The sequence below is a fragment of the Chelonia mydas genome, chromosome 1 (genome assembly GCF_015237465.2).
Source record: "Chelonia mydas isolate rCheMyd1 chromosome 1, rCheMyd1.pri.v2, whole genome shotgun sequence".
NCBI classification, from domain to species: Eukaryota; Metazoa; Chordata; order Testudines; family Cheloniidae; genus Chelonia; species Chelonia mydas.
The window spans coordinates 21,851,579-21,877,630 of NC_057849.1; the positions used below are offsets into that span (position 1 = coordinate 21,851,579).

The 26,052-nt window shown below is 42.2% G+C and overlaps 1 protein-coding gene across 4 annotated transcripts in view; it reads right to left on the reverse strand.

The window, feature by feature from the left end:
• Positions 1 to 26,052, reverse strand: part of DLG2 (discs large MAGUK scaffold protein 2) — a 1,449,547-nt gene that overhangs the window by 916,112 nt on the left and 507,383 nt on the right. Inside the window, exon 1 of one of the 4 annotated variants that reach the window (XM_037889053.2) lies at positions 10,105 to 10,927. The exons of the other annotated variants lie outside the window; for them this stretch is intronic. Within the exon in view, the coding sequence (XP_037744981.1) occupies positions 10,105 to 10,206 (102 nt within the window). The 5' untranslated portion in view covers positions 10,207 to 10,927. Of the gene's footprint in view, positions 1 to 10,104; positions 10,928 to 26,052 lie in introns of those variants that run through there. 4 annotated transcript variants of the gene reach the window in all.

Here is a 26,052-nt window from a genome sequence, read left to right on the forward strand (position 1 = left end):
ATTAACATAATGGGTGCGAAAGGAAACAAAACTCTGCTGAACCTCAATAGATTTAGTTTGAATGCTACAGCATTTCTCATACAAACCCATACATTAATCCACTTCTACCTCTTAACTGAATCTTTGCATTTGTGAAAGGTCTGTCTAAACGCCATGATTTTCTGAATTATTTTAAAATTAAGGGAAATAAGAACAAATACGTCTCTGAGAGAGATCACAGCGAGTCACTAACATTCTGCATCCCAAGAGAAACACAGAAGAGCACTTGCCTGACAACTACTTGTGCATCCGGTAGAAAATTTATATTTAAGAGGTGCTGTACACAGAGTACTCCGCTCCCATTGACCCAACAGAATATGTGGGTGCTTAGCATTTTTATTGGGTTGGGGAGAATCAGATTCCATTGCTGAGACTACCAATAAGTGTGCTGGCTATCATGGGAGGAACAAACAAATATATACGCTGATCAGATCTGTGGTCCAGCCACTGCAGTCTCCTGTTTCTGACAGTGGCCAGCACCTGCTATCTTCAAAGGAAGGTGCAAGAAGTCCCAAAGGAGACAATTATGGAATAATCTTCCCACTGGAGAAGTTTCTGTCTCACTCTCATCAATTAGTAGTAACTACAAATTCTACTAGCTCCACAGTATTAATTTTTAAAGGAAGATGCAAGCTTCTTAGCCTACGACATCTTTGACATTTCAGTCAAAATTTCTATAGTGCCTACTGCAGGGGCAGCTAGGTGTTTAGTTAGGGAGATTTAAGAACAAAACCAATGGGACTCATTGTGCTCTGAAGCTCCCTACCAAGTGGCTGCCAAAGAGTCACTTCTAAAAGCAAAAAGACATTTTTAGCTGAAAATGCTGCTGGCTACAGCATGTTCAAACCTAAGAATCATCCTCATGAACCTCACAGCCTATTGTGTCTGCTATGATGGAACATATGGTGAGAGATGGCCCCTCAGGAAGCCATTTTCCAAACCATGCTGAATTTTCCCCACACCTCCAAGTAATCACCAATGCAATGAGTTACAGCCAGAAGCAGAGACTCATGCACAGATGTGTGTTCTCAGGGGCCCACGCCACTCCAGAGGTGCCATTCAGCACTATCTAGAAGTGCCAGGTTGATTTCAAAAGTAATGTTAAGTAACTAAGCATGGGGGGTGACAAAAGCTTGAATTATTTTGCAGAAGGCAAGATTGCCAACTCCAAGCGTTCAGAATCACAAGTTACCCTACAGGTGATGTTGATGGTACTACTCTGGCATAGGGTACTATGGTGCAATTCTTTCTTCCCAGTTCAACATTCCCTTCGTCTCCGCAAGTGGCCAAATGTCACCATTATTCATGAGGTCATGTTGACTTGCCTGTGGGTCACAGCAGGGGTATACGGGCATGCTTTAGAGTGGCTATTCCTTCCTTTGTGAACATTCTCAAGAAGGTAGTGATTGGACACTGCTCCCCTCGAGGGCACTCTCATCTGGTCATCCCTCTTGTTTACATGTACCCAGGATAGTGAGAAGAGATGGGTGGCAGTATTTTCAGTATGCTGATTACAGTTTGACACCTCCATTTCACCTGACCCAGCCAAAATAGTCAATGATTTTACTTGATGTCTGGGCAAGACTGGGTCATGGTTGAGAGCCAGCTGGTTTAGCTCAATCCAGACAAGACTGAAGCAATGTTAGATGGCTGAGGAAAGCAACCAGAAGCTATGGCATGAATTATCTCTGTCCCTTTGGTTAAGGGACCTTTTCCACCATTTATTGGTCAGGTTCATGCTCTGGGGGGTCTGGGGGGATTGTTACAAGAAGAGCAGCTAGTAGCAATGACAAGTCAGGTCAGCTTTTTACCATTTATGCACAGCCAGGAGGTTGCAGCTGTTGGATGCAGAACTTACAACCATCAGCCATGCTTTTCTCACCTCAAGATTAGACATTGCAAAGTAGTCAACATGGTGTTACATCTTAAAACAGCGTAGAAACTGAAGCAAGCACAAAAAACACATCTGCCCACTTTGTCTTCCCACAACCATATTAAACCAGTGTGCCATGATCCACATTGGCTTCATGTGGGTTTCTCAGTGAAGTATGAGGTGTTGGGTTTGCTCTTTAAGCCATTCATGGCTTAGGACCTGAACAATTGTCTCTGCTTATATCACACTACTATGGTTGAGATCAGCAGAGGCACTCAAGCTGGAGCCCTATAGATATGACAAGGGCTGCTGGCACGTTGTTTCCATGTGGGCCCCTTGACTTTGGAATTCACTCCCCGCCCAGTCTGAGAGAGCCTGAGCCTGTTGACTTTCGGAGTGCACCATACAGGTCATCTTTTCCTCGCAGGCATTTGAAAGTGGGAGGAAATCCAGTGTTTACACTGCCTGGCTCATTTTATCTACCTTAAATTGTACCGCTGCACTTAGGATATATTTTTAAGTTATGTTAGGGAATAGGCATCCCTTTTTACATTTCTGTAAGTTAATACCTCAGTCTGTATCCAATTGCCATTATCTAAGAAAATTCAACAATACCTCATAGCAAGAGGCATAGCCAGCTGAGACTATTTGGGTTTATGAGTTAGCTTTCATGGATTCTACAGTAGAGAGAAAACTCTTTGCCTTCAGCATTGCTACTGCATAAGAATGCACAAATCCTCTGTGACACAGCTAATCATACTCAGTCTCCTGCCACGGGCAACCCAGCTTTCTCCCCTGCAACTACATCTGTTGCTGAGCAATTTTTTAAAACCATGCTGACCTAACAAAGTAGATATGTGGAAGCATTCAGGTACCACTCTGTGTATTATCCACTATGCATAACAATTATGTTCCACTGGACTCACTCTGATAGTCTATGCAGTAAACTCCCTCAGAGCATTCTGGAACCTAATACAATCTATCAGTCTCCAATAGTGGACCACAGAAGCAGGTGTGATCATGAATATCTATTCTCACACCACCCCATTTCCAGTCGCAATCCAAAAATCAGAATTGAAATATATTTACGAGTAAGAACTCATAAGCCACCTTGAATAGTCCCATGAGATTCCACAAATCAAACCTTTATTCAGTTATTTAAGGTTTACTTTTATTACCCATTATTATAACACTCTTGAGTTGACCAGCTTGTGGTGCTGACATTAAAGAAAATGGCTTTTACCAAGAGAAGCTTGCAACTTGGGATTTACAGATTCATCAGCCCTGTGTTATTACACAAGTTTTATTTTTAGGTACTATCGAGGAAGGTATTTAAATACATTAGTGGGGTGGGGGGGTTGCTACCAACCTCCTGATCAGGAAGAGGATTTTGAGCGCACAATGTTGTGGGAAATCAAAGGCCTCATTTGAGTTAGATTTGACTATTCATGTGCTTTAGTCTAGGGACATATGTAAATCTTTGCACAGAAACTGGCCGAATGTCCCATCAGGCAGCTGAAGAGAGTTGGGGCTTTTGCACCTTTGGAAGAGTGAGAGAGTTTGAGATTAGCTGGATATTTCTGCTTAGATGAGCAGTGGTGAAAAAAAGAAATTCACAACCTATGACTGGACTCAACTGCTCTCCCAGAGAGCTGTAGGTAATAAATTTGCATGGGCAAGGGAGGAGCGGGGAGAGGTTTCTGCCATCCACAACTGTGCTATGGCCAGACACAAACTTGCCCTAAATAAAAGGAAAGCATGATTCCTCAAAATTCCCACCAAACTCAGCTAATAAGAGGCCCATGTGCATCTTTTGCTGGAATTTCCAATACATTTTCTTAAAAGGTACACAGGAAAAAGTGAACAAGCAAAACATCACCTGTATATAAGAGTTAAGGGATGTAACTGAAATGACAGTATAAGAAGTATCTCAAACAAAAATAATTTCTGGCATTCCACATAAGAACAAAATTAACAGATGTTAAGAGGCCTGAGGTAACAGTACATCCACATTAACTACTTATTAAAGACCCCAGTTCAGCAAAGTACTGCAGCCTATACTTACAATTAAGCATGTTCTTAAGTCCCATTGACTTCAATGGGACTTAGGCATATGCTTCAGTGCTTTGCTGAATTGAGGCCTAAGCCATCTACTCTTCTGTGATAAACATCATTTGAACTGTAGGGGAATTAGGATCCTGTGATTAGGGTGCTACCCTAGGACTTGAGAGGCACAGGTAAGTTTATGGAGGGGATGGTATGACAAGACTGCCTACTTATGGCATGTAGCTAATCTGTGACAGCTAGCAGCAAATATCTCCAACAACCAGGGATGGGACACTAGATGGGGAGGGCTCTGAGATACTACATAGAATTCTTTCCTAGGTGTCTGGCTGGTGGGTCTTGGTCACATGCTCAGGGTCTAACTGATCACCATCTTTGGAGTCGGGAAAGAATCTTCCCCCGAGAAAGACTGGCAGAGACCCTGCGGGTTATTTGCCTTCCTCTGAAACACGGGGCATGGTTTAAACTAGTGCAAATGGTGAATTCTCTGTAACTTGAAGTCTTTAAACCATGATTTGAGGACTTCAATAACTCTCCAGAGATTAGGGTCACAGGAGTGGATGGTGAGCTTCTGTGGCCTGCAATGTGCAGGAGGTGCGACTAGATAATCATGACGGTCCTTTCTGACCTTAAAGTCTATGAATCAATGAGATTCAGACCCCTGCTCCATCAGATTGTGTGTGAGAGACCATGGGAGTGAGGTACTTAGCCATTTTTGAAAATCCCTTTAGGTACCTATATGCTTGTTTTAGTACCTAAATACCGTTAAAAATCTGGTACAGTCTCTCCGTGCTTCAGTTCCCTGTCCATACAATGACTTTCCTACTTCACAGAAGCATTCTGAGGATAAATAAACTGAAGACTGAGGTGCACTCAGACACTGCACTCAGGGGGACAATATAAGTACTTAAGACACAGAGAAGCTGTGCTGCCTTTCAAGTTACATTACTTTGAACCCTTCTTCATTTTGAAAGTAAGAGTCCGTAAGACTGGCCAAAAACAGGCCACGTACCAATTTCCATGAAAACAGGCTCAGAATTAAAGCTGTCCAGCATGCCACACAGATTATTCCATTCTCAGGAATATCCATGCAACATATGGTATAGGTAGGCCACTGCGCATGTGTTCTCAAAAAGGGACCAGCAGCCACACCCCACCCCACCCTTTCTCTAGAAAACTCCCCATGGCTCCCCCTGTTAGGAATCAGCAAACTGTAACATCACTGTGTTGGGGGTAGCAAGAAATGGGTTATGATGGTGCAGACCCAAAATTTCCTTTCTTACCCACCTCAAGACTTTGGTTCTAACTTAGTGTAAGGGGACTGTTAGCCCCTTACTAAAGTGCTTACTGGGGGGTTGGTTGGCTAGCTCCCAGTACCAAAAGAAAGGGGAAGGGCCGACGGGAAATCAGGACCCTGAGACAGTCCTCAGGGGCAATGGGGAGAGGCCAATGCTCCAGGTTAGCCTGATTGACAGGGCGGGCCAGCTAATGAGGGAGTCAAGAGGCCAGGGGTCCCATCCTCCATATAAGGTGGGGCTGCTTGGTCCAGAATGGTGCTGAGCTAAGAAGAGAGCAGCAGCAGGCAGAGGGGCCAAAAGAGCAGCTCAGGGAGCAGATCTGCAGGAACCAGAACCAGAGAGGCCAGAGAGGCAGCCTAGGGTGATGTGCTGGAGGCAAAGCAGCAGCAGCAGGGCAGAGTGGAGCTGAAGCTGGGGCACTCCAGAGCCAGCTGCGGTGAGCAGCTGGGAAGGGGTGCCAGGTGTCTGATTTTTGACTGGAACATCCGGTTGAAAAGGGACCCCTGGTGGTTCCAGTCAGCACTGCTGACCGGGCTGCTAAAAGTGGCCAGCTCCGTGTGGCTCCTGGAAGCGGCCTGTATGTCCCTGAGGCTCCTAGGTGCAGGAGCAGCCAGGGGGGCTCTGCGCATTGCCCCTGCCCGCATGCAGGCACTGTCCCAAATGTCAGCTCCACAGCTCCCATTGTCAGGAGCTGGAGAGACATGTCGCTGCTTCTGGGAGCCACCTGGAGTAAGCGCCGCTTGGAGCCTGCACCCCCAGCCCAGAGACCATACCCCCTCCCACATCCCAAACCCAGCCCGGCAAAAATGAGCGAGCGAGCGAGGGTGGGGGAGAGTGAGTGATGGAGAGAATGGGGAATGGAGTGAGCTGGGGGACAGGGCCTCAGAGAAGAGGCAGGGCAAGGGTGTTCAGTTTTATGCAATCAGAAAGTTGGCAACCCTACAGCTGGGGAGTGTGATGGGGGGCCTGGGCAGAGGTCGCAGCGCAGGGAGATCCCATCAGTGAAGGGACCTTGCAGGCCAGACTTGGAGGGGGATCATAACCCCAACGGGGGTGGAGGGTAATGCTGGGAAGAAGGGCCCTTCCACCCAGAGCCTGAAGACATGTGTCCACCACCAGAGCAAGTGTCCAGCTGGCAGCATGCCTGCAGCGCAGCCAGGGCCCAGGAGGGAGGCCTGACACAGGTGAGAAACAGACTGAACTTCCCTTACATTCCAGAGACAGCTGTTTGTGATGATGTCCCCATGCCACAGAGTAGGGTTGTGTGTTTTCCTTTAACCTTTCTCGTGTTTTAAAAACTGATTGCTGTTTAAGAAATTATATTTGTTGACCTAGATGCAATGATCAGTGGGTCAGGAAAGCGTCCAGAACCAAGAGAGTACCCTGCAGTGGGGACACCCTAACCCCCTGGGGGTTGAGCTCCCCAGGGATCCTGGGCCCAGCCTTGTTGGGATTGCGAGGACTCTGCCACACAAGAGTAGAAGGGGAGTCCGAAGTCAGGCAGGTCTCTAGGTAAAGGAAGTGGGAGTGAGGACTCAGATCCTTTCGCTAGCTAATTCCACCGGGGTAGCGTATAAGCCAGGAAAGTTCCCCACAATATAGTGAGACCATGCCCCTGCTTACATTAGGGCACAAAGCTATAAATAAAAAGTGTTAGGAGCATTCCAGTTTTAAAACTTGCACAGTCTTTCAGAGAGGAGATTTTTCTTTGTCTCTATTCAATATATTTTTGCTATACTCTGATTTGTTATCTGACCTGCTTATTTTACAACATGGAGATATTTGTCTGAACTTTGAATTCCTTTTTGAAAGAACAGTATATAGTGGAGTACTGACTTATTTTTATGATGGTGAGATAATGGAAAACCATTTTTTTCACCACACATACACAACTCGAGTCTGGGATTTTACCGTTTGTTGTAAATTGATTCATCGGGTGTTCCTAGAAGAGATCATCTTTTACATCACTAATGCTAGACTCTTCTGGAGCTACTCCAGATTTATGTAGTATAAGTGAACACTTTTCCAAAAAACCAGATCCAATTGGGAATGGCAACAATCCATACCCTTAAATATAAAGAACTAGGAGTCTTTAAACCATGAGCCCAAAGCAAAGCGACTTGAAAAAGAAAAATAGCCTATGCCTAGAGGTGGGCTGGAGAACAAAAGGAGGGGGAGGAGCAGCTTTGGGGCAAAAAGAGCAAGGCGAGTCCTTACCCACGGGAGAGGATGAGGACTCCAGCTGGGGCCAGTGATGAGGGGTTGGAGTGAGGAAGGGGGCTCTGGGCTGGGGGGTGGGGCTGAGGGGTTCGGAGTGTGGGAGGGGGCTCTCAGCTGGGTCAGGGCGTACGGGCTGTGGGCTTTCCCTTTAGTCCCCCTGCTCTTTTAGTCCTGATCCAGTTAGATCTAGGAGAGAATGCAGACCATACACTTGAGCAAAATGCAACGAACTTCTAACCATGCTCTTAAGCGTTGACATGGTATGTCCTCTCTCAGGGACTATACCCGATATTGGTAAAGAAACTGACCTTATGATCCAATAGGAGTTCTTTCATCTGATTACTATGTTCCTATCCTTATCAGACAGCTCAGTGAGATAGGCAGAAAGTTATTTTAAATATAGTGACCCAGGAATAGCTGACGCTTGTGAAATAATCCAACCATTCCAAATATTAAATATGAGCCACCATTAAAATGATACAATATGCCCAGAGAGCAGCAAAGTGGGCTGCTTTCATACATTGGGGATTTTACGGGGTCTTCGCAGTGATACAGAAAGTGGAGCCAGTGATATGTGAAATATCTGTATGTCTACCACTGTACTACACACCGTCTGGTAACAGTGTCAAGTAAGTACAAATTTGACTTGTCTAGGGTGAGTTCAACACAAGTCACTACACTTAGGTTCTTTAGCATAATTCTTCATCATCATTCTTTAGCATCACCATCCTCATCTCTCTCTCCCTCACCCCAAGTTATTTCATTCATAATGTGGTTTCTTAAAGTAAAAACACCACACTGTGACTAACATAACGAGCCTGCAGCTCTAAACAAAAAAAATTAATTTTATTCTCCTGCTTTCTAACAGGATCTGAAAATCATGAAAGAGCTTAAGTGCCTCAGAGAACATCCTTTGAAAATCATGCTTATGGGCTGGAATACAAATTGGATGCTGGTCCCTAGGCCATTGGCCTACCTTATTAGATTGGTGGCTTGCATTTAATTTCCCCTGACTAATAATTCACCTTTATTAAATTATAATTTAACACTCACAATCAGTTTTGAAGTTAAAATGAAAAAGAAACATTAATTGCTTTTATGAAGAAATTTGAAGAGGCTGATAAATTGTTAAACTGTCAACACTGTTCACATCATTAGTGGCCTCATGACACAGCAATTAAAATTAGAGCACCTTTGTATCTTTTCAGTTTTGTCTGGAATAAGAACAGGGTGATCATGGTTTTCCCATGGGCAACACCTTAAGTACCTAGAAAACATGTATGGAGGTAGAAAGGTAGACACACCAACACTGGTAAATGGTTATTATTAAGTTTTAAAAAACTATACTATGCTTCATACAGTATTCTTAATCTTTAGGTAATCTAGCTGTCATTAACCTTTAGTTTACATTTAGAAATACTAGCTCGTCTGTATTATGACAGTATTCTATGGAGTTACTACCTAGTATTTCAGGATATTTTTTGGTATTTCATGGTAACTCCAAAGTAATGTTGTGTTGCTACTCTAAATGAGGTTTGAGGTTTGTTGCACTGGCATATTTCAATGGACACAGCCATTTATGAGAACTGAAAAATCCATGCAAGTGTAATCATCCTTGAACTGTGATCTTAACTCTTTTTAGTAGCACCAAGTAGTTATTTGATCACTGTACTTTTTAACGAACAAAACAGCTTTAAAACTATTTGCGTAATTATTAACACAGACAGCTGTGCATAGGAACTGGCAAAAAATTCTGCACCTCCTACAATTTCATGGTGGATGCTCCAATGATCCAAGAACCAAACTTATTTTTTCCAAAGCTAATACATCTTGTGTTAACAAGACATCTCTATTAAATTATTTTAGTAACAGAATAATGAGCAAAAATGGGTACAAGAAAAATGTAAAATCAGAATTTTCTTTAAGGAAAAAATTAAAAACCCAACCCAACACCTTCTTTGCAAAATTAGAGGTGGGATTCCTTTATAGAGCCAAAAATGAACTTCTCTGGATTACTACGCCACCTTTTGACTGACTTTCTCTCTTAAATTTAATTGATTGTCCAGCCCCAAAAAGAAAACCATTTATTTCAAATATGCATTTGTCACCTTCTGCAGACTTTTAAAGGTTCTATGGGCTTACTTTATTTATTATACAGAAGTGCAGAGCAGCATACTTCATCATTTCTAGTCTCATTAGGAGCACCATCACCGATATCAATGAAAATAGTATATACATTTCTACTTAGTTCAGGGTTTCAGAATAACAGGTATACATTTCAAATGCAATGAATCTGGGCAAGTGAGAGATTAATGATTTAGTTAACTTTGTTAGCCAAGTATATAATGAAGTCTAAGACAAATTCTGTAGTCCAATTGTTTCTCCTATGTTAATCTGTCCTTGTACTATTATAGAAATAAAGGAAACCTTTTCTTACTGTGGATTTCCTATAACATCTGAAATGTATCAGAACTGTAAGCCCTACCATACAGCCAACATATTCCAATTTGCTTTGAATCTTACCTAGATCCCTATTCAGGCATTAAATAAAATAGCACAGATAATCAAAGGAGTTACAGCATGCATTTAAATACATTAACCGTGTCCTACCTTGCATCCAAACATCAGCGATAAAGTGTTGTTGGTGCATGCAACTTTGCAGTGGCAAATCATTGGTGTAAAGCAGTCAGGATTTTTAACAATAGGGCACATTCCTTTAGTGCTGCAGTAGTAGCAGCCTACTGAAAGATAAAAACAAGTAGCTGATACGGCACATGGAGTGGCAACATACGCTGCTCAACAGCTATCTTCTTTTGCTAGTCAGAAGCAGCCTGCTTGAATCTCTACCTGTGTCCCATTCAGCCATCCCCTTCTTTGTTGATGAATCAATGATGCAGCATTGATCATGAATCTCAGGGTTTCCCTTCCACTGGGAAATTAGTTTTACATTGAAGGGAAAAAATGGAAATGAGGGGGAATAGCAGGTGTGGCAGCATTAGCATGTAAAAGGATATAAACGCCTACTCATAACAATCACATAAGATTGTCATGCTAGCTCAAGTGGGCTGAAATTATTCCATCAGAAGAAAAATACTGCAGCTCCTGATTTGGTAAAAAGCCAGTGAGTTGCTGCAATACATAGTCATTGTGGGGAGGGGAAAAAAACAAAACAAAACACCCCTACTTATCGAAGGAGACACAATCTTCAGCCTTTATCAATATGCATTCCAATAAGGATTCCCTCTCCTCCAACCCCCAGAAAAAGGATCTATTGAATTGCAACTCCATAGGAGCTACGACCTTTGCTTTCTCCAAAACGATGAATCTCAGCATGAAACAAACTGTACTCAAAGCTGAAAATCTCAGCTGCTGGAGTTTGCAATGGGAGAAAACGCTGTTACAAGTAGCATTTACCCAATCCTCGCCTGCCACATGGGAGCTTTCTCCAGGCACAAATTTGCAAATAGTCTGATGGATTGCAGGAGACACTGAAAAAAAAAATACATGAAGCTACATGGAAAACGAACCAGTATGAAGCTTAAAAAACCCAAACACCCCTTTAAACTCTGTTTGAAGTACTATACCTACAAATGAGGCAGCTATAATTCAATAATGTAACCTTTAAACATATTCTACACATTAGCCTCCAGTATGTCAGGAATTTAACCATTACAGTAGTTTAGGGGAACTATAATATTTTGGCTGCAGTAAGAGCAAGCAGTGGTCGTATTTCCACAATTTCAGTAGCAATGGATCAAAATGTATAATGAAGCATGTGGATGGTCAATCGGGTAGCTGTAATTTTTTAAACTTTGTGTTAAAAGTTGAATGAATAAAAGTGAAAATACAAAAAGCAAGAAGGAGAAAAAAAAAGGGGGGGGAACGGCAGTTTAAACACTTTCACAGCTGACAGTGAAACAGTCCCAGCAGTTGTTTAAATAGTGACTTGACCTTTTGTAACTCATGAGGCACTGCTCATCACACTATGAGCTCTTTCTGATTAAATGAGAGCAGTTTGTCTCCCAGACAATTGTCGGTGTATTCTGAAGAGATGATTGGAATATTTTCTGCTAGGGACCAGAGCTAAAGTGAACACAGAATGTGCTTCACAACATTTTATAGAAACACTTATGGCAAATGAAAGTACAAATATGGATGTGCTTCAAAGAATTCTCAGAGTAAATATTAGAGAATTTGTAACTAGATTATATTTTAACTCTATATCTTTATGCTGACTGGAGGCCACAATGTAAAGGGAGCAGTACAATAACTAAAAATAAATAAGTACAGAACTGGATCTTTCCTATGTAATTTACCCCCCGCTTTCCAAAATTTGAAAGTTTAGGTGCAGATTTTTGATTGCCCAGAGCCCAGCAACACGCTTAAATCACTGCCATCAGCTGGAATACCAGTTGTTATGCTATTGCCAAAAGCAGCTAAAAGGAGGCCTTAGCACAACTAACAGACCAGGAGAGGAGAGTGAAGTGAGAATAACCTTGAGGAGTGAACATGACCCTGTGCCCTCCTGACTTGACCTATTTCTCCGAAGCATACGGTTTTGCAAGATGGAAAGTCTGGCAATAGTTTACTATTGCTATACAGTTGGTTAACTGATGGAAAGTTCCCCTGCCTGACTGATGGAAAATTCTCTGACAGGCTATAAATCCCCTCCCTTAACTTAGCTTCTATTCAGCAGGGTTTGGGGGTTTTTTTTGATGAGCAAGCTATGTAATATTAACAAATTGGATATAAAGAGGAAGAATATGAGCTCGGGGACATTTGAACGCTTGGACACCTCTCCAGTTCTCCTGCAGACGGAAGGCTGGCCATCGGACATCTATAGTTATCTACCTCTTCAAGACCCTGGGTAAATATGAATCTGAGGGGTGATTTGGGGTGCTCTGCTAACCAGTTGCAGATGTGTGCAAGTGCTGGAGATTAAATAAAGTATAAGCTTTGAGTGAAAGCACTTTTGTTTGCCTTCTTGCATCAATTATCTATCGGCTGGATGGCAGTGTCCCCATTGATTTATTTCCTGAACACCATCTCACAAAGAGTAAAGTTACCAAGAGTTTTGGGTTCAGCAAAACCTCAGGTAACAAAAGGATTTAGTTTCTTAAACAGTATGGATTTTGGTTTTTAATACCCTGGATCACTAACTTTTCCTTTTAGAATTTTTCACCACTTATAAACTAATCATGATTTTATATAATGATATTTTACTTTTATTAGTTTTGTTTCCTTAAGGATAGAACGGAGGTTACTCAGTTTGCATACAGGGAACCTAGCTACTACAGTAGTATGTGTTAAAAGTGCTTAGATACAAAATTGATTATGAAGCAGCATCAATTTCTCCATAGTTAAAATTACAACCCAGTTCCCATTTTAAGTCCTAATTTTTTTAAGGATTTTCTTGCAAATGACAGATTCTAAAAGTTCACTGTCCTCAATTCACTCTGGCCATTGTTTGATTTCACACAGTCCTGAAATGTGTTTTATATGCCACATTAGATCACATGGGAGCTTATTATAGAGATGCTATTTGACCAAACATCAATAACCCATGCTCTGTTTGACCTATTATTCCAAAGTAAAACAAAAGCAGGACTTCTTTCCAACTTGTCCTGATGGTTAGCATATGAAATATTGCTTGACCCTATTTAGAATACATATTATGACAAATGCTCATAAAAATATCTGAATCTTTGATCTGTTTATTCCCAGCCTGGCTGTCTCATTATTAAACAGATTTTCTTTCAAGTCCTGTCTCTCTCATCACCAGCACCGGTGTAAATTTAGAAAAGTGTGGTTTCCATGACAATACATTCCATAGTTACAGCTAGCAGCCACTATCATTATTAAAAAAAAAAAAAAAAAAAAAAAAAAAAAAAGAATCACACTGTTACCTGAAGGTGTGACACACTGCATTACTGGTCTGATAAGCACTAATCTGGCAATATTTTTAGGAGGAGACACTACTACAGAATTTCAGAAAATGATGCATTTGATTTAACAGTTCTAATACCCACTCAACTGAGACATTTAAGTGATCAGTCACGCTCTCAATTCTTCCCAATAGTTATTTCTGTTTAGAAAGAACACATTGCATCTGCACCATTAAGTATTTTAAACATGACATATCCATTTAAAATGGACCCACAATCACACAAACAAGATCTCCAATTAAGTTGCACAAAACCTTGTTAATATTGCCTGCATTTAATTTCAAATCAAAAGAGGTGGGGAGGTGAAAGAGAGGCCATTTATTGGTCTTTCGGGGGAATTTTGGATCTACTTGCTTAGGTTTGCAGTTCCAGGAGAGAAGACACACTGATTTGTTCAACTCCCCTCCCTGCTTAATGTTCCTCATCCTAAAAATGTAAGAGACTTCCAGCCAAAACAGATTTCACATGTGATTTTATTTAATATTAAGATGTTTCAAATAGTGATCGTCACAGGCTCCCACAAGACAAGAAATATTGCCCTTCACTCAATCTAATTGCTGTTTTAACTAACCAAAAAAAAGTGTTATCTGCTGCACGGTCATTTGGGAAAGTCACAGAGAAATATCCCCTAGCCTAATGAGGAGGAAGTTCATTCTAGTGGCAAATTGGAATAATAATTCACATCACAAATGGCCAAGAAAATTTATTTCAACCCACAGCAAGTTGCCATACAAACATGACTGCCCAAAGTCCCTTCTCTATTTTTACTTTGTGTAGTACCCATCAGTGAAACAGAAGTAAATTGCTAATTGCTGGGAAAAGAATTTAAATCACAGAGTCAGATAGCAGGAGCAAGGTTTCTTGGGGGAAAAAAATGTACATCCATATACTCTTTGAAAAGATTAATAGAGGAACACATATTGCAGATGTTACCATACAACTAATAAATTCCCCATATCTGCTGCATTTTGCAGTCCTCCTCTCCCCCCCCCAAAAATCCTATTTGCAACTCCTGCCACAATGAAGTGCACCTCTCTTATTGGCTATTATCACTCCTAACTAGCCAGGATGTACAGCAACTGTCAGATTGCTGAATAAGCATCCGGTGCCATTGTCTGAGCTTCTTCCCCAAGACAGTCATTACAGACATTCTTCTCCGCTTCAGGTCAACCCAAAATATTATTTGTGGAGGTGAAAAGAGTCCCCTCTTCCTGTTCCGGGTCTGTACACTACTGTGCTAGCAGCTGGGGACTACTGCAGACAGCTAACAGAGATTCTTCTTTACCTATTTTAGATTTTAGAGCAAAAGATCCTTTGCCTCATGCTGTATGTGTGCAGTCTAGACTATGATTTGTGCACATACTGCCTTGGAGTTATGTACCTCTTTTCTCCAATAACATTTTATAATTAAGAGTTTCTTCTTGCCGCTTCCATCTTTCCCTTTTAAGTCACCATTTTCTGTCATTCTGTTCATTGTCAACAGATACAGAAGTGACAGAAGGCAAGGACAAAATGTTCATTCTAGCAATGCAGAAAATGGGGTGTATATACTGCACATTAAGCACCAGTTAAGAGCACTACTTCAAAAGAAGATCAGGAGACTGAAAGATGAGATCATCGGACTGCGGGAAAGGATCACGGAAAGAGTGACTTTCTTCTAATGCTCAATCAGGAATTTTATTAGAATAAATAAAATAGCACCACCCACTTCCCTGTTGGGCTTCTGTTTAGAACCTTCCCTGCCCCACCTCCAGCTTGGCAAAGAATAAACATTCCCAGTCCTCCACGTATGGTCCACACAAGAGGCCATTCAGCATATAAAACCCTGGGTACTAGTGTTACCTAGCACTGTACAGCAAACTGCAGTCTGAAAATACAGATAGCGGAAAGCATGGATGCAATATTTTTAAAGAGTTGTGGAGGACAGTGTAAAAGAGGCAGCCAGAGAGAGCTAACAGTGGGTGGAGAAAGTGGAGGCCATCTGGTACCTATGAGAAAATGGATGCACGAGCTTGTGTTACAGTAACATTTGGAAAAAAATTATGCCAGTTTGGGCATTTGCAAGGAATAGTAATCCATGCCCTGTGTATCAGTCCATCCAGCTTGTAAAGTCCTCCTGCACTCCCAGCCCCCAGTGACAAGTCCCTGTACCTAATCCTTAACATTTTAGAAGATCATATCGAGCAAAAGGGCTTCCATGCTATGTCATACAGAGCCCTAGAAAAACCCAGGGCTAGTTCACAAAGCATTTCTAGGTATTCACCTTATTTGTACTGGGACATCAATTTATTAAAAAATTCTCCTATTGTCTTTAATGGGGAGTTCTGCTTAGCAACTAATATCGTGATATAAATCCTTATAATTTCCCTTGCTAAATTGCATTTCTTGTACTTCTACCTGCTTGCTCTAACCTAAATAATAATTCTAGCTCCTCGCTGCTTACACACATCAGTTCACAACAGACTGATATCATTCAAGCTTTGGTCAAGCTACGCATTGTTATATTTTTAATCTGGTTACAGTTCAAGCTCACCAACCCCTTAATCATTTTTGTTGCTCTTTTCTAAATTCACTTTTGCCAAAGGGACCTCCCAAAAACTAAATGTGGCTCTAACAATGATTAAAAAGATGAAGTCTCCTCAAAGAGCCATATAGATTGAAAAAACAACAACGTAATATGGCTCCCCCTATGACAAAGGCAACAGATGCTAAAGAAGCTGGAAACAAAGTTGAAATAGCTTCTATTAAAAATGAAAATTGTGCAGCACTGTGACTTATGTTCATTAAGAGAAAGAAGCTGAGCAAAACTTCCCCAGTCTAACAGCATGAACTCTGGGCATGTCACTCTGGGCCTACGTTTTCAAAATAGCATCCCCCACTCACTGCGAAATAAAGAATTACTAGAGGGCATTGAAGTCATAAAAGCTGGGAGTGGTGCTCCACACCTCTGAAAATCCAAAGGTATCTCAAATTAAGTTTTGACAGTGTCTTGTCTCTGTTTTCTCAGCTGTTGAATGAAACATCACTTACCAAGTAGGTGAAATATTGGGTTCATATTGTGTTAAATTCCTGGCCCAGTTAATGAACAATGGCAATTCTCCTATTGAGTTCAGAAAAGCCAGGAGTTCACCCATTTTTTGTAAAGCCCTGTGACTGTCTCATGTGTCAGGTGCTATAGAAGTACCTAGATTTATTATTTGTATATTAATCCTGTAAACAGGAGGGAAATGCAGGCTAGCATTCAAATGGCACAGCTGGAAGAAAACAGAGACCCCATGCAGGAAAAGATACAGTGTCACCTGTGTAACATATCTGTAGCACTGCATAGCCCCAAGCAGCATTTCCATTTCCCATGTATTTAAGCAAATGCGCTACAGTGCATAGTAGTGTTCTGCAAACACATAGGTGCATAACTTCACACATGTAAATAATGACCTTTCAGTCACTGGGATTACTCGTGAAGTTATGTACATGCTTAAGTGTTTGCAGGATTTAACTATTAGAAGAGTGACTTTTCTGGCATGGATTTAAATTTTGGGGAGGACAGCATATAACCATCTACCCCATGATCAGTACGTAGGAGGTAGCATTTTGTTGGTTAACAGAAGTGAGCACATAACAGATCATGCCGTAAAATTTTTGGAGTGAATGAAAAATTGCTGGAATTCTTCTTCCTCATGTTAAACCCAGCAAATGGGATCCACCCTATGAGTTATAGTGCTCTGTTCAATACCATATCCTCTAACACACCTTATGCTAACATGTCTTGCTTTATGATCTTCCACCACTACTTCATAGCTCAGTCTCTCTGTCTTCTTCCTGCAATCTTGATCTATCGGACTCTTACCTGCACAGTTCTCAGGACTGTGCTTTACCCAACCAAACTATCTACGTCTACACTCCCTCATTTTTTTCCATTTATGCGTGTTACTTTGAGCATGTCTCAAACATACACATTCCTCAAGAGGTCTTTCTTGCATACACCACTCATCCACGTCAACATTCACATTTCTGTGGAACAAATCATTTGCTCACGTTACTGGAATTTGCTGAGGCAATTCCAACCAGTATTTAAAATAAAGTTTCGGAATTTAGCTTACAATACCTGGATTTGCCATACTCTCCCTTGGAAGTTAAATTCTAACTTTCAAGAAACAAAGAACAAACAAAAAAAGAGTTCTAACTTCTTACTAAAGTTACACAGAAAACTGATGCTGCGCAAAGAGAGGCATGTAATGGTAATACTTTTCTTTGAGGTGCTAAACGCATCTGAAAGGTTAAGTTAAAATAAATAAATAAATAAACAAACAAACAAACAAACAAAAACAATAGAAGCTCAAGAGAGACACATGGAGGGAGAAAACCAGATTTCCACCTGGGCTGTTGTGCACAGTGTATCGTTAAAAACCCCAAAGCAATGAGTTTATTTATATCTTTCAGCCAGCTGCAAATGAAAAGAGAAACAAGAGAGAGAAAAGAAACCTATTTACTCAGACTAAGCATTCAGCACAAAAGGGATAAACAAGAGCATTACTACGAGTTTTCATAGCCATAAAACAACCCAATTTGTTTTGAAAATCCTTTATTAAAAGGGATGTTCTGCTACACTTTTGTTGAAGATTTTTCACAACAAATTAAGCACAAGCAATAGGCCTTATCCTGCAAACCTACATGACTGACTGAGCACAAGCCTTCTTTCTGCCGAGACTTTAACTTTAACCACATGTGTAGTCCCACTGATTCAGTATGGCTCTTCATGAGCTTGCAGCAAAGCATGTGGAAAAATCTAGCTTTGATCCTGCAAATATTGCTCAGTTCTGGGAGTAGTTCCTTTGCCTTCCAGATAATTGGACTACTCACAGTAGCAAGTACTGTATTCAGTAGTAGGCGTTTTAAAAATCAGCCTAGTATTAGCACAATTAACAGATAGAATGTGTGACAGTTTGGAGAATATGCCTGTTAATTTATGAATTCCTCCTGTTTTATGAATGGCATTTTTAATGGTAGCCTTCAGTGTGGATTAGCAGGACCGTCCATGTTATAGCAGGAACAGATTAACTGGGGAAGTTGAAAGAGGTCCATCAATAATTGAATAGATTTATTCTGGTAGGACAATGGGGTTACCTCCAGTAGAGCCATTGACTTTTAAGAACTCTCCACCCAGCAACCAGCAAGGTGGTTGGGAGCCTGGAAAATCCCGATGGGGGGATTCGGGAAAGAGAGAGAAAGGAAAGGTGTCTCAGACTGCTTTTAAAAGTAACGTGGTCTCTAAGCAAGGGGACAATCCAAAGAAAGAGAAGACAGCTGGAGGAATGGGAACCAGCGGGGCTTTGCCTCCCCACAAAGGCTCTCAGGAGCAGTGAGGACTCTGAGTGCAGATTACCTCCAGGAGTTTATTGTTTTCCATAGATCTGTTACTCTTTGCACAGGAGAGTTAAGCATGTGCATGTTCAAGAAGTTCCTGAGCAAAACCCATCCTCCTTACTTTACCTGCCACATGTTCCCAAAGTGTGGGTGCCTTGGAATTACAGTTTAATTGAGGTGGACTCTGGGTGGAAGCATGCGTAAGGGACTGGGAGGCTCATCATTTGGGTCTGGGACCTAGGGTGGTTGAACTGCAGAGTCCAATGTCCCAAGGAAGGGTTATGGACAGGGAGTCTGTACTCGGGAGTGTGTCTGAGAGACCCAGGGCTACAGACAGCACCTGGACTCTGCCCAGATCCAGCTGGGTTTGGAAGCACATGAGATCCAAAGGTGGAATCTGATTAACAGTCTGATAACTATCCCCTAGAAGACTCAACCAGGATTGCAACAGAGTAACGGAAACTAACAATTGTATTTTTAAAGAGTTAAGTCTGAAATACTGTTACAATCCAAGTTCTGATTTGAAAGTCTGGAGGAAAAACAAAACAAGAACAAACAAACTGTTCCTATGCGTCCAACCTCTACTTTTCTAAGTCCATTTGCTGACGGCATTCTACACCTGACACCCAAAAGGCCAGGGACTCTAGCTCTCAGATGGTGTCCTGACAGGTTTGGGAATGGATACAGAGTATCCACAAGCATCCATGCTGCAGCTTGCATTTCTGCTGCAGGGACCAGTGAGGAACCACAACCAACCTCCCTTCACCTTTCATGGTGTGTGCAACCATTATTTAAATATAAATGAAGGCTCTGGGGGAAAGTACATAATGAAAGCAGAAGTGAAAATAAAATGATGATACATGTCAATTCATTTGAAACTTGCATTTTTTTTTTTTTTTGGATTCTTGGAGAAATCATCAACTTTTACATAACACAATTTTAAAAAACCTGAAACCCTAAATTTTTTATTCCAAAATATCATTAAAGCAATAAATCGGAAGACACAGAAAAAGAAAAATAAGAGGTTTGAAAGTTGAACCGAAATCTTGCTTTACAGTGTCTAATCTCATTTGATTTAATGTAATCCAGTTAAAGTGCAGAAGCGGTAGCTCAGCAATAATCATATATACAACCATTTCTTCGTTGAACCCAGATCTTTTATGATATGTGCAATTCAGGCTCCACAGAGGAGGATAAAATTATTGGTTTTCCCAGTAACATTTTTCACTGACAGGTTCTCACTGACATATATGGGGGGGGAGGGGAGAGAGTGAGTTTGGATTTCTAAGGCACAATTATAGCTGTCAACGGATAAAAGTTCCCATTTCCAAAGGTTGCTATTAAAACCAGCCTTTTCCAGAAATAATATGCCAATAGACTGAGATTGATATAGGTTTTCCTTATACTAAGAACAGGAAATTCTACGCTTCTTCTGGCAAATGTTGCCTTTTTTTTTTTTTTTTTAAAACAACTTCTACTTTTTAATGACTTCTCAGATATGGTTCCAAAATTCATTTTCCACAAACCAACAGAACTGCACTCACACAAATGTCAGTAGAAAGCAAATATAGAAGGATGTGGGAATGGCTGAATCTAAATTCTTTGGAAAGTTTTTCAACTAATGCTACTAAACCCTGAGAGAAAGCTTAACATGAAAGCAGCTGCTATGGGACTGTAGTAGCAGATTCTTCTAGCCTCTGCTGCTCCTTTAACAGCGAGGGAATTTCTAGAGAGAAAAGCTAATTGAATGAAGCTTCAGAAGCTTGTTAATGAGGCACTATTTGTCTGAAAAGTGTCCATCTTTTCAAGGCCTGGCCTAGCGTCCCTGTCAACTTTTGCAAAAAACAAGACAAAAAGTTTTTTTGTAAACTCCTACACAGCCTCCAGCCACAGGGAGGTGCCACCAGCCAGCTGACCAGTAAAACTGACAAAAGGCAAGCTGAGCAAAAATGCACCTGAAGGGCCCACTCCCACTAGACCAATCACTGTCTCAGTGAGTCCTCAAGTCAGTGGTCACCTGCACACAGTCTGAAGAGAAGAAATAGGAGGGTGCAGCTTGGCAGAGGCATGGCCAATCTGTCTTCTCGCCCCAATTCCAGCTGCCCAAGTATTCCCAGGCACGTCTCCTCCCCGCCAAAGCCATCCTTGCCCGTGCACCACTGTAGCATGCCTAGTTTTTGAAGGAAAAACTGGTCATGTTACTCAGTAAAAGCTAATTGGCTAATCTTTGGGGCTTTAAAATATAAATGTAATGGGGCAACTTTTCCATACTCTAAACACATCCCTTCCTACACCCATGAATTGATCGTTCCAACACCAAGAAGTTAAAAAGCAAACACCAGAAGAGTGAGGTTCGCAAGAACAGGACTAGATTCTGTGCTGAAAAGCACAAATCAAAAAGGTGCAGTCCCAGTGAAGGGGGGTGCAAAGTGTATTTCTGGGGTGCTGAGGCCTTAGTGTAAATTAGAGTAACTGCTCTAAATTATGGTAGCCCCACCGAGTGCTGCTTAGGGGCTCGCTTGCACCACTTTCGACCCTGACACGCACATTTGTTCCTCATACTTCCTACCCTGGGGCTTGAGAGGGGAGAAGCATCAGGTTGATTACAACAGCCCTACTCTATTCCTGCGTTGGGGAATTGTCCACAAGCCCCTCCTAGCACCTTTACACCTCCAGAGCAGCGTACAATAGCAGAGAGGAGAATCTCTCCCAAAGTGCTTTATCCTTCTCCCTGCTGGCTCGGCAGCCACAGTTATGCAACATGCACTATTCCCAGAGCAATGATGGTATTGGTCAGTGATGATGGTGTTAAAAAAAGTGTTAATTTCATCTCTATTTCATTAAAGCTGCCATCCCCCACCAAAAACCCTTTGCAAAACTAATACACAAGAGGAATACCCCAAGTGTCTATTGGGATAACAAAATGGAACAAATTTAGACTCTGGAAAGTTACTGGAGTGCTCCATTTGCTACATCCCAGAAAAGACAAGGCTATTAATGCTTAAAAGGAGGGAAATTACTGGGGAAGGAGGAAAGAAAACCAATGCAGCTAAAACTGACCTCTGTGGTTTCTGGCTCAGAAAGTTCAGAAGGCTCTCTTGGACTAGTCCTACTCTTCCCTCTCTAGCGACAGGATACCATCTCCTTTCTGAGGGGAGATGGGAATGCTACCATACTACCCATGGCAATTAGGCTCTTGGGAATGTCAGGGCACATTCTGATCACACTTACTCCAGAGTAAATCAGGAGTAACACCCTGGGAGTTATGCCAGGGTAAAACCAGGGTGAGTGAAATCAGAATCAGGCCCTGCACCAGGAGTCCCCCTACCCTCATAACAACTAAATGAAAATCAGTTAGCCAGAAGACAAGTTTTTTTAGAGACCAGAGGCCTGAAGTTGTCAGACTATTCCCTTGCTGAGAGCTGGGTTCTCAGAGTCAGCTAGAGACAAATAAGGAGAGGACCATAATTCTCAGTATGCCAGAATCCTTGATGTGATCACCATACAGGTGTGTGAAAGAGCAGCATTGTGTTAGTAGTAACTTACCTGAGGAGAGCTACCCTCATGCTTCTGCTGAATCTGCAGTGCTTCTGACCTGTCTGGAGCGAGCTTCCAGGAAAAACAAAAAAAGCAAGCAGTGCAAAGTCTGCTCAGAGACTGTGCTGCAGCAGGAGCATCCATCTTAGATCCAGTGGAGGAAGAGATCTTGGACAAGCTCCCTTTTTAAAGCAACAGTGCTTCTACTGAGCATGGCGAGCAATAATACTGCTGCTCTAACATAGCGCTGTGTGGGGGCAAAACCCTTTACTGTATTAACTAATTAATCCTCACAAAACCCCCTCTGGGCTTGGCAGGTAAGTACCATTACCCCCATTTTACAGTTGGGGAAACAGAGTGAGTGCGCTAACATTTTAAAAAATGCCCAGGGATTTCTGGGTGCCCAACTTAAAAAACACACCTCTGGGTCTGATTGTCATGGGTGCAGACTAGCCTCGGCTCCAACTGACTTCAGCTGAGCAGAGCCCTCATAACTGCAGTTGACACCATGGGTGCGTCACACCCATGGTATTTCAAGCTGGAGAGCCTAAAACTGAGGCACCCAAAATTCTGGGTCACGTGAAATTTTTTGGCCTTAGTGACTTGCTCAAGGCCACACAGTGAATCGGATCAAAAGCCATGATCGGTACCCAACTCACAGTCCTTTGCTCAATCCATTGATTAGACAATGTCACCTCCCATTAGCTTCTCCGTTGGCAGCTAGGGGATTGTTAGCAGGCCTTGAAGAAGGCAGAGCTGAGAGCCTTTACATCCAGCTTCCATTCTCCAAGGGCACATTCCTTGGTTAAACTGCAAGTACTGAAAGGCTGGTTAGAAGTATATACCAGTTGGTTTCATTGTATCATATATAATACCACCAAAGAGAATAGCCAGGTTTGATGACTGTGGCCTTGATAGCGCAATAAGTGCTACATGGGCAGATCCCTGAACCTGGATGAAGCTCCATTGACTTGCATGAGCTCCATGTGGGTGCAGGGGGTTGATCCATGAGGAGCCCACTACAGGATTGGGCCTCCATTCTGGCTGTATAACATAGGAAAATCATGCCATCATGTGCCAGCAATGCCCCTCTGCCATGTACATTGGCCAAACTAGACAGTCCCTATGTAAAACAATAAATGGACACAAATTGGACATCAGGAATGGTAACACACAAAAGCCAGTGGGAGAACACTTCAATCTTCCTGGACATTCTATAACAGGTTTGCAAGTAGCTATACTTAAAAAAAAAACCTTCAGAAACAGACTTCAAAGAGAAACAGCAGAACTAAAATTCATTTGCAAGTTTAACACCATTAATTTGGTCTTGAATAGGGACTGGGAGTGGCTGGCTCATTACAGAAGCAGCTTTGCCTCTCCTGGAATTGACACCTCCTCATCTATTGTTGGGAGTGGACTACATCCATCCTGATTGAATTGGCCCTGTCAGCACCGCTTCTCCCCTTGTGAGGTAACTCCCTTCTCTTCATGTGTCAGTACATTTATGTCTGCATCTGTAACTTTCACTCCACGCATCTGAAGAAGTGGGGTTTTTACCCATGAAAGCTTATGCTCAAATAAATCTGTTAGTCTTTAAGGTGCCACCGTACTCCTTATAGTTAGGAAAAGGTTTTCTATGTATATCTAATCTACTCTATATTTTTCTCAGTGAATATTTCTGCTATTTTGCAGATCTAAACCCAACATTGTTAACTCTGAGTGTGGTCAATCCATCACATGCACATAAAACAGACCTCAGAGTTTGCCTCCCTCCTTACATGACACTGCTGCAATTGCAATCAACTGAGGCACTTGAGGTAGAAAGGCCAGATCTTTAAAGCTAGTTAGGCACCTAAATATGCAGCTAGGTGCCTAGAGGATTTACAAAAGGGCCTGAGCACCTCACCCCCGTTGGAATCAATGACAGGCATCTAATTAAGCATGACTGAAAATCCCACTAGGTGCTTATCACCATCTGTAGGGGTGGGATGCACAAAGGGACTTAGGGTTTGCAATGCTGAACATCCCAGTGCCTAACTTTTAGGTGCCTAGAAAATCACATAACACTGATCCACAAAGCAGAGTTAGGTGCCTAGGCTCCCTATGCAATGAACGAGGCGAGAAAGGTACCTTAGAATGTGATCCACAAAAGCCAGCACACCCTGAAAATCCTTTCTCCTGCTTTGGTGGGGGGGGGGTAATTGAACCTGATCTCTCAGCTCCCCGATAAGAGCTCTAACCACTAAGCTATGGACAACCCCACCAGCTCCTCTAGCCAGATTTTGAATAGGACCCGATCCAGTAGGTGGCCTCTGAGCACACCCCGGTTTGTGAATTACTCTGGGGCATAGGTGACAGACAGGTACTTGTACACCTAGAGGGCACATGCCCAGAGGCAGAAACATTGGGCACGCAAGGAACTTTTACCCTGGAAACTTAGATGCTGAGTGAGTTTAGGTGCCAATGGGGTTTGGTGGAAATTCTGTGGATCACAGTGGATCCAAAACTGAGATTTAGGCACCTAAATCTGGGGTTTAGGCATCTAAGTACCTTTGGGGCTCTGGGCCTAGGTGCCTGCCTAGTTTTAGCAATCTGGCCCATGGACCCCAGGGGTAAACAGGATGATCTGATGGCAGAGTTTTCTCACAGAGGGGCTCCTGAGGCAGGAATTCACATCACTTGCTGCTAGAGCAGAGTCTGAGCCCAGTTGTCCTTCAAGCCATGCTACCAGTCTCACCCATTTAATCACACAGGCTTTTGTCTTCCAGGGATACTGGCTGTGTGAGACTTACAAGATCAGTACTCAGAGAGCGGAGGGAGGAGTAGTTTGAGTCCTTCAAGAAGTACTGTATCAATAATGTAAACACTGCAATTTAATTGATGTATTGTTTTTATTATACAAGCCCTGTGGGAGTCTGCTGACCAGAGTATTTTGTAAATTGAAAAAATATATATATAAACAGACATCCTAGCCCAGCCTGGCTTGCTGTGTGATAAAGGAGCCTGCATTATTTTATGTCTGTTTCACAGAGCAATTTTGCTGGCTGGATTGGCTCATTTGAGCTACACTAGCACTGGCAGGCTTCGCTAGCCTCTTCCTCCACCTTAACTCTGATACAAAGTTCAGCGCTTTCTGTCTGGATTTCAGAGGTCACAATGTCTATTAAATGCGTCACTTTAAAAGCTGCTTTTTTTAAACAGTAAAAGTCCCACCGCTTCTCACAGTGAGGGGCAGGGAACCTATCACTTAACGTTAAAGGTTGGAGCACTTATTGTCCCCAGCTCTACACAATGCAGGAAGCATGTTCTTTCTTTCTTTCTTATCCCACCTGCACATTGTATGGACCAAAACATCTATCAAATATGTGTGGGACTCGGGAAACAGGTGGGATGGATCAGTGCTAACTAGACGTATGATCCCATGAACATTATGCAAGTGAGTAATTTACACCTGTGAGTCATTATCTTGCCTATTTCCATATGCTCCTGTTCAGTCTGGGGGAAAAGGTCTTTCATTCACTAGAAGAAAATAATAGGTCTTAAATTTATGTACATTCACACGCTGTTATAGGGCTCAGTGACTTGCCATGAAATTTGAGGCATGCCCATAGTTGGACGCGGTGTGGAAAAGTGATCCTGTATCAAAACGATGTTTCATAAATGATCTGGAAAAAGAGGTAAACAGCGTGGTGGCAAAGTTTGCAGAGATACA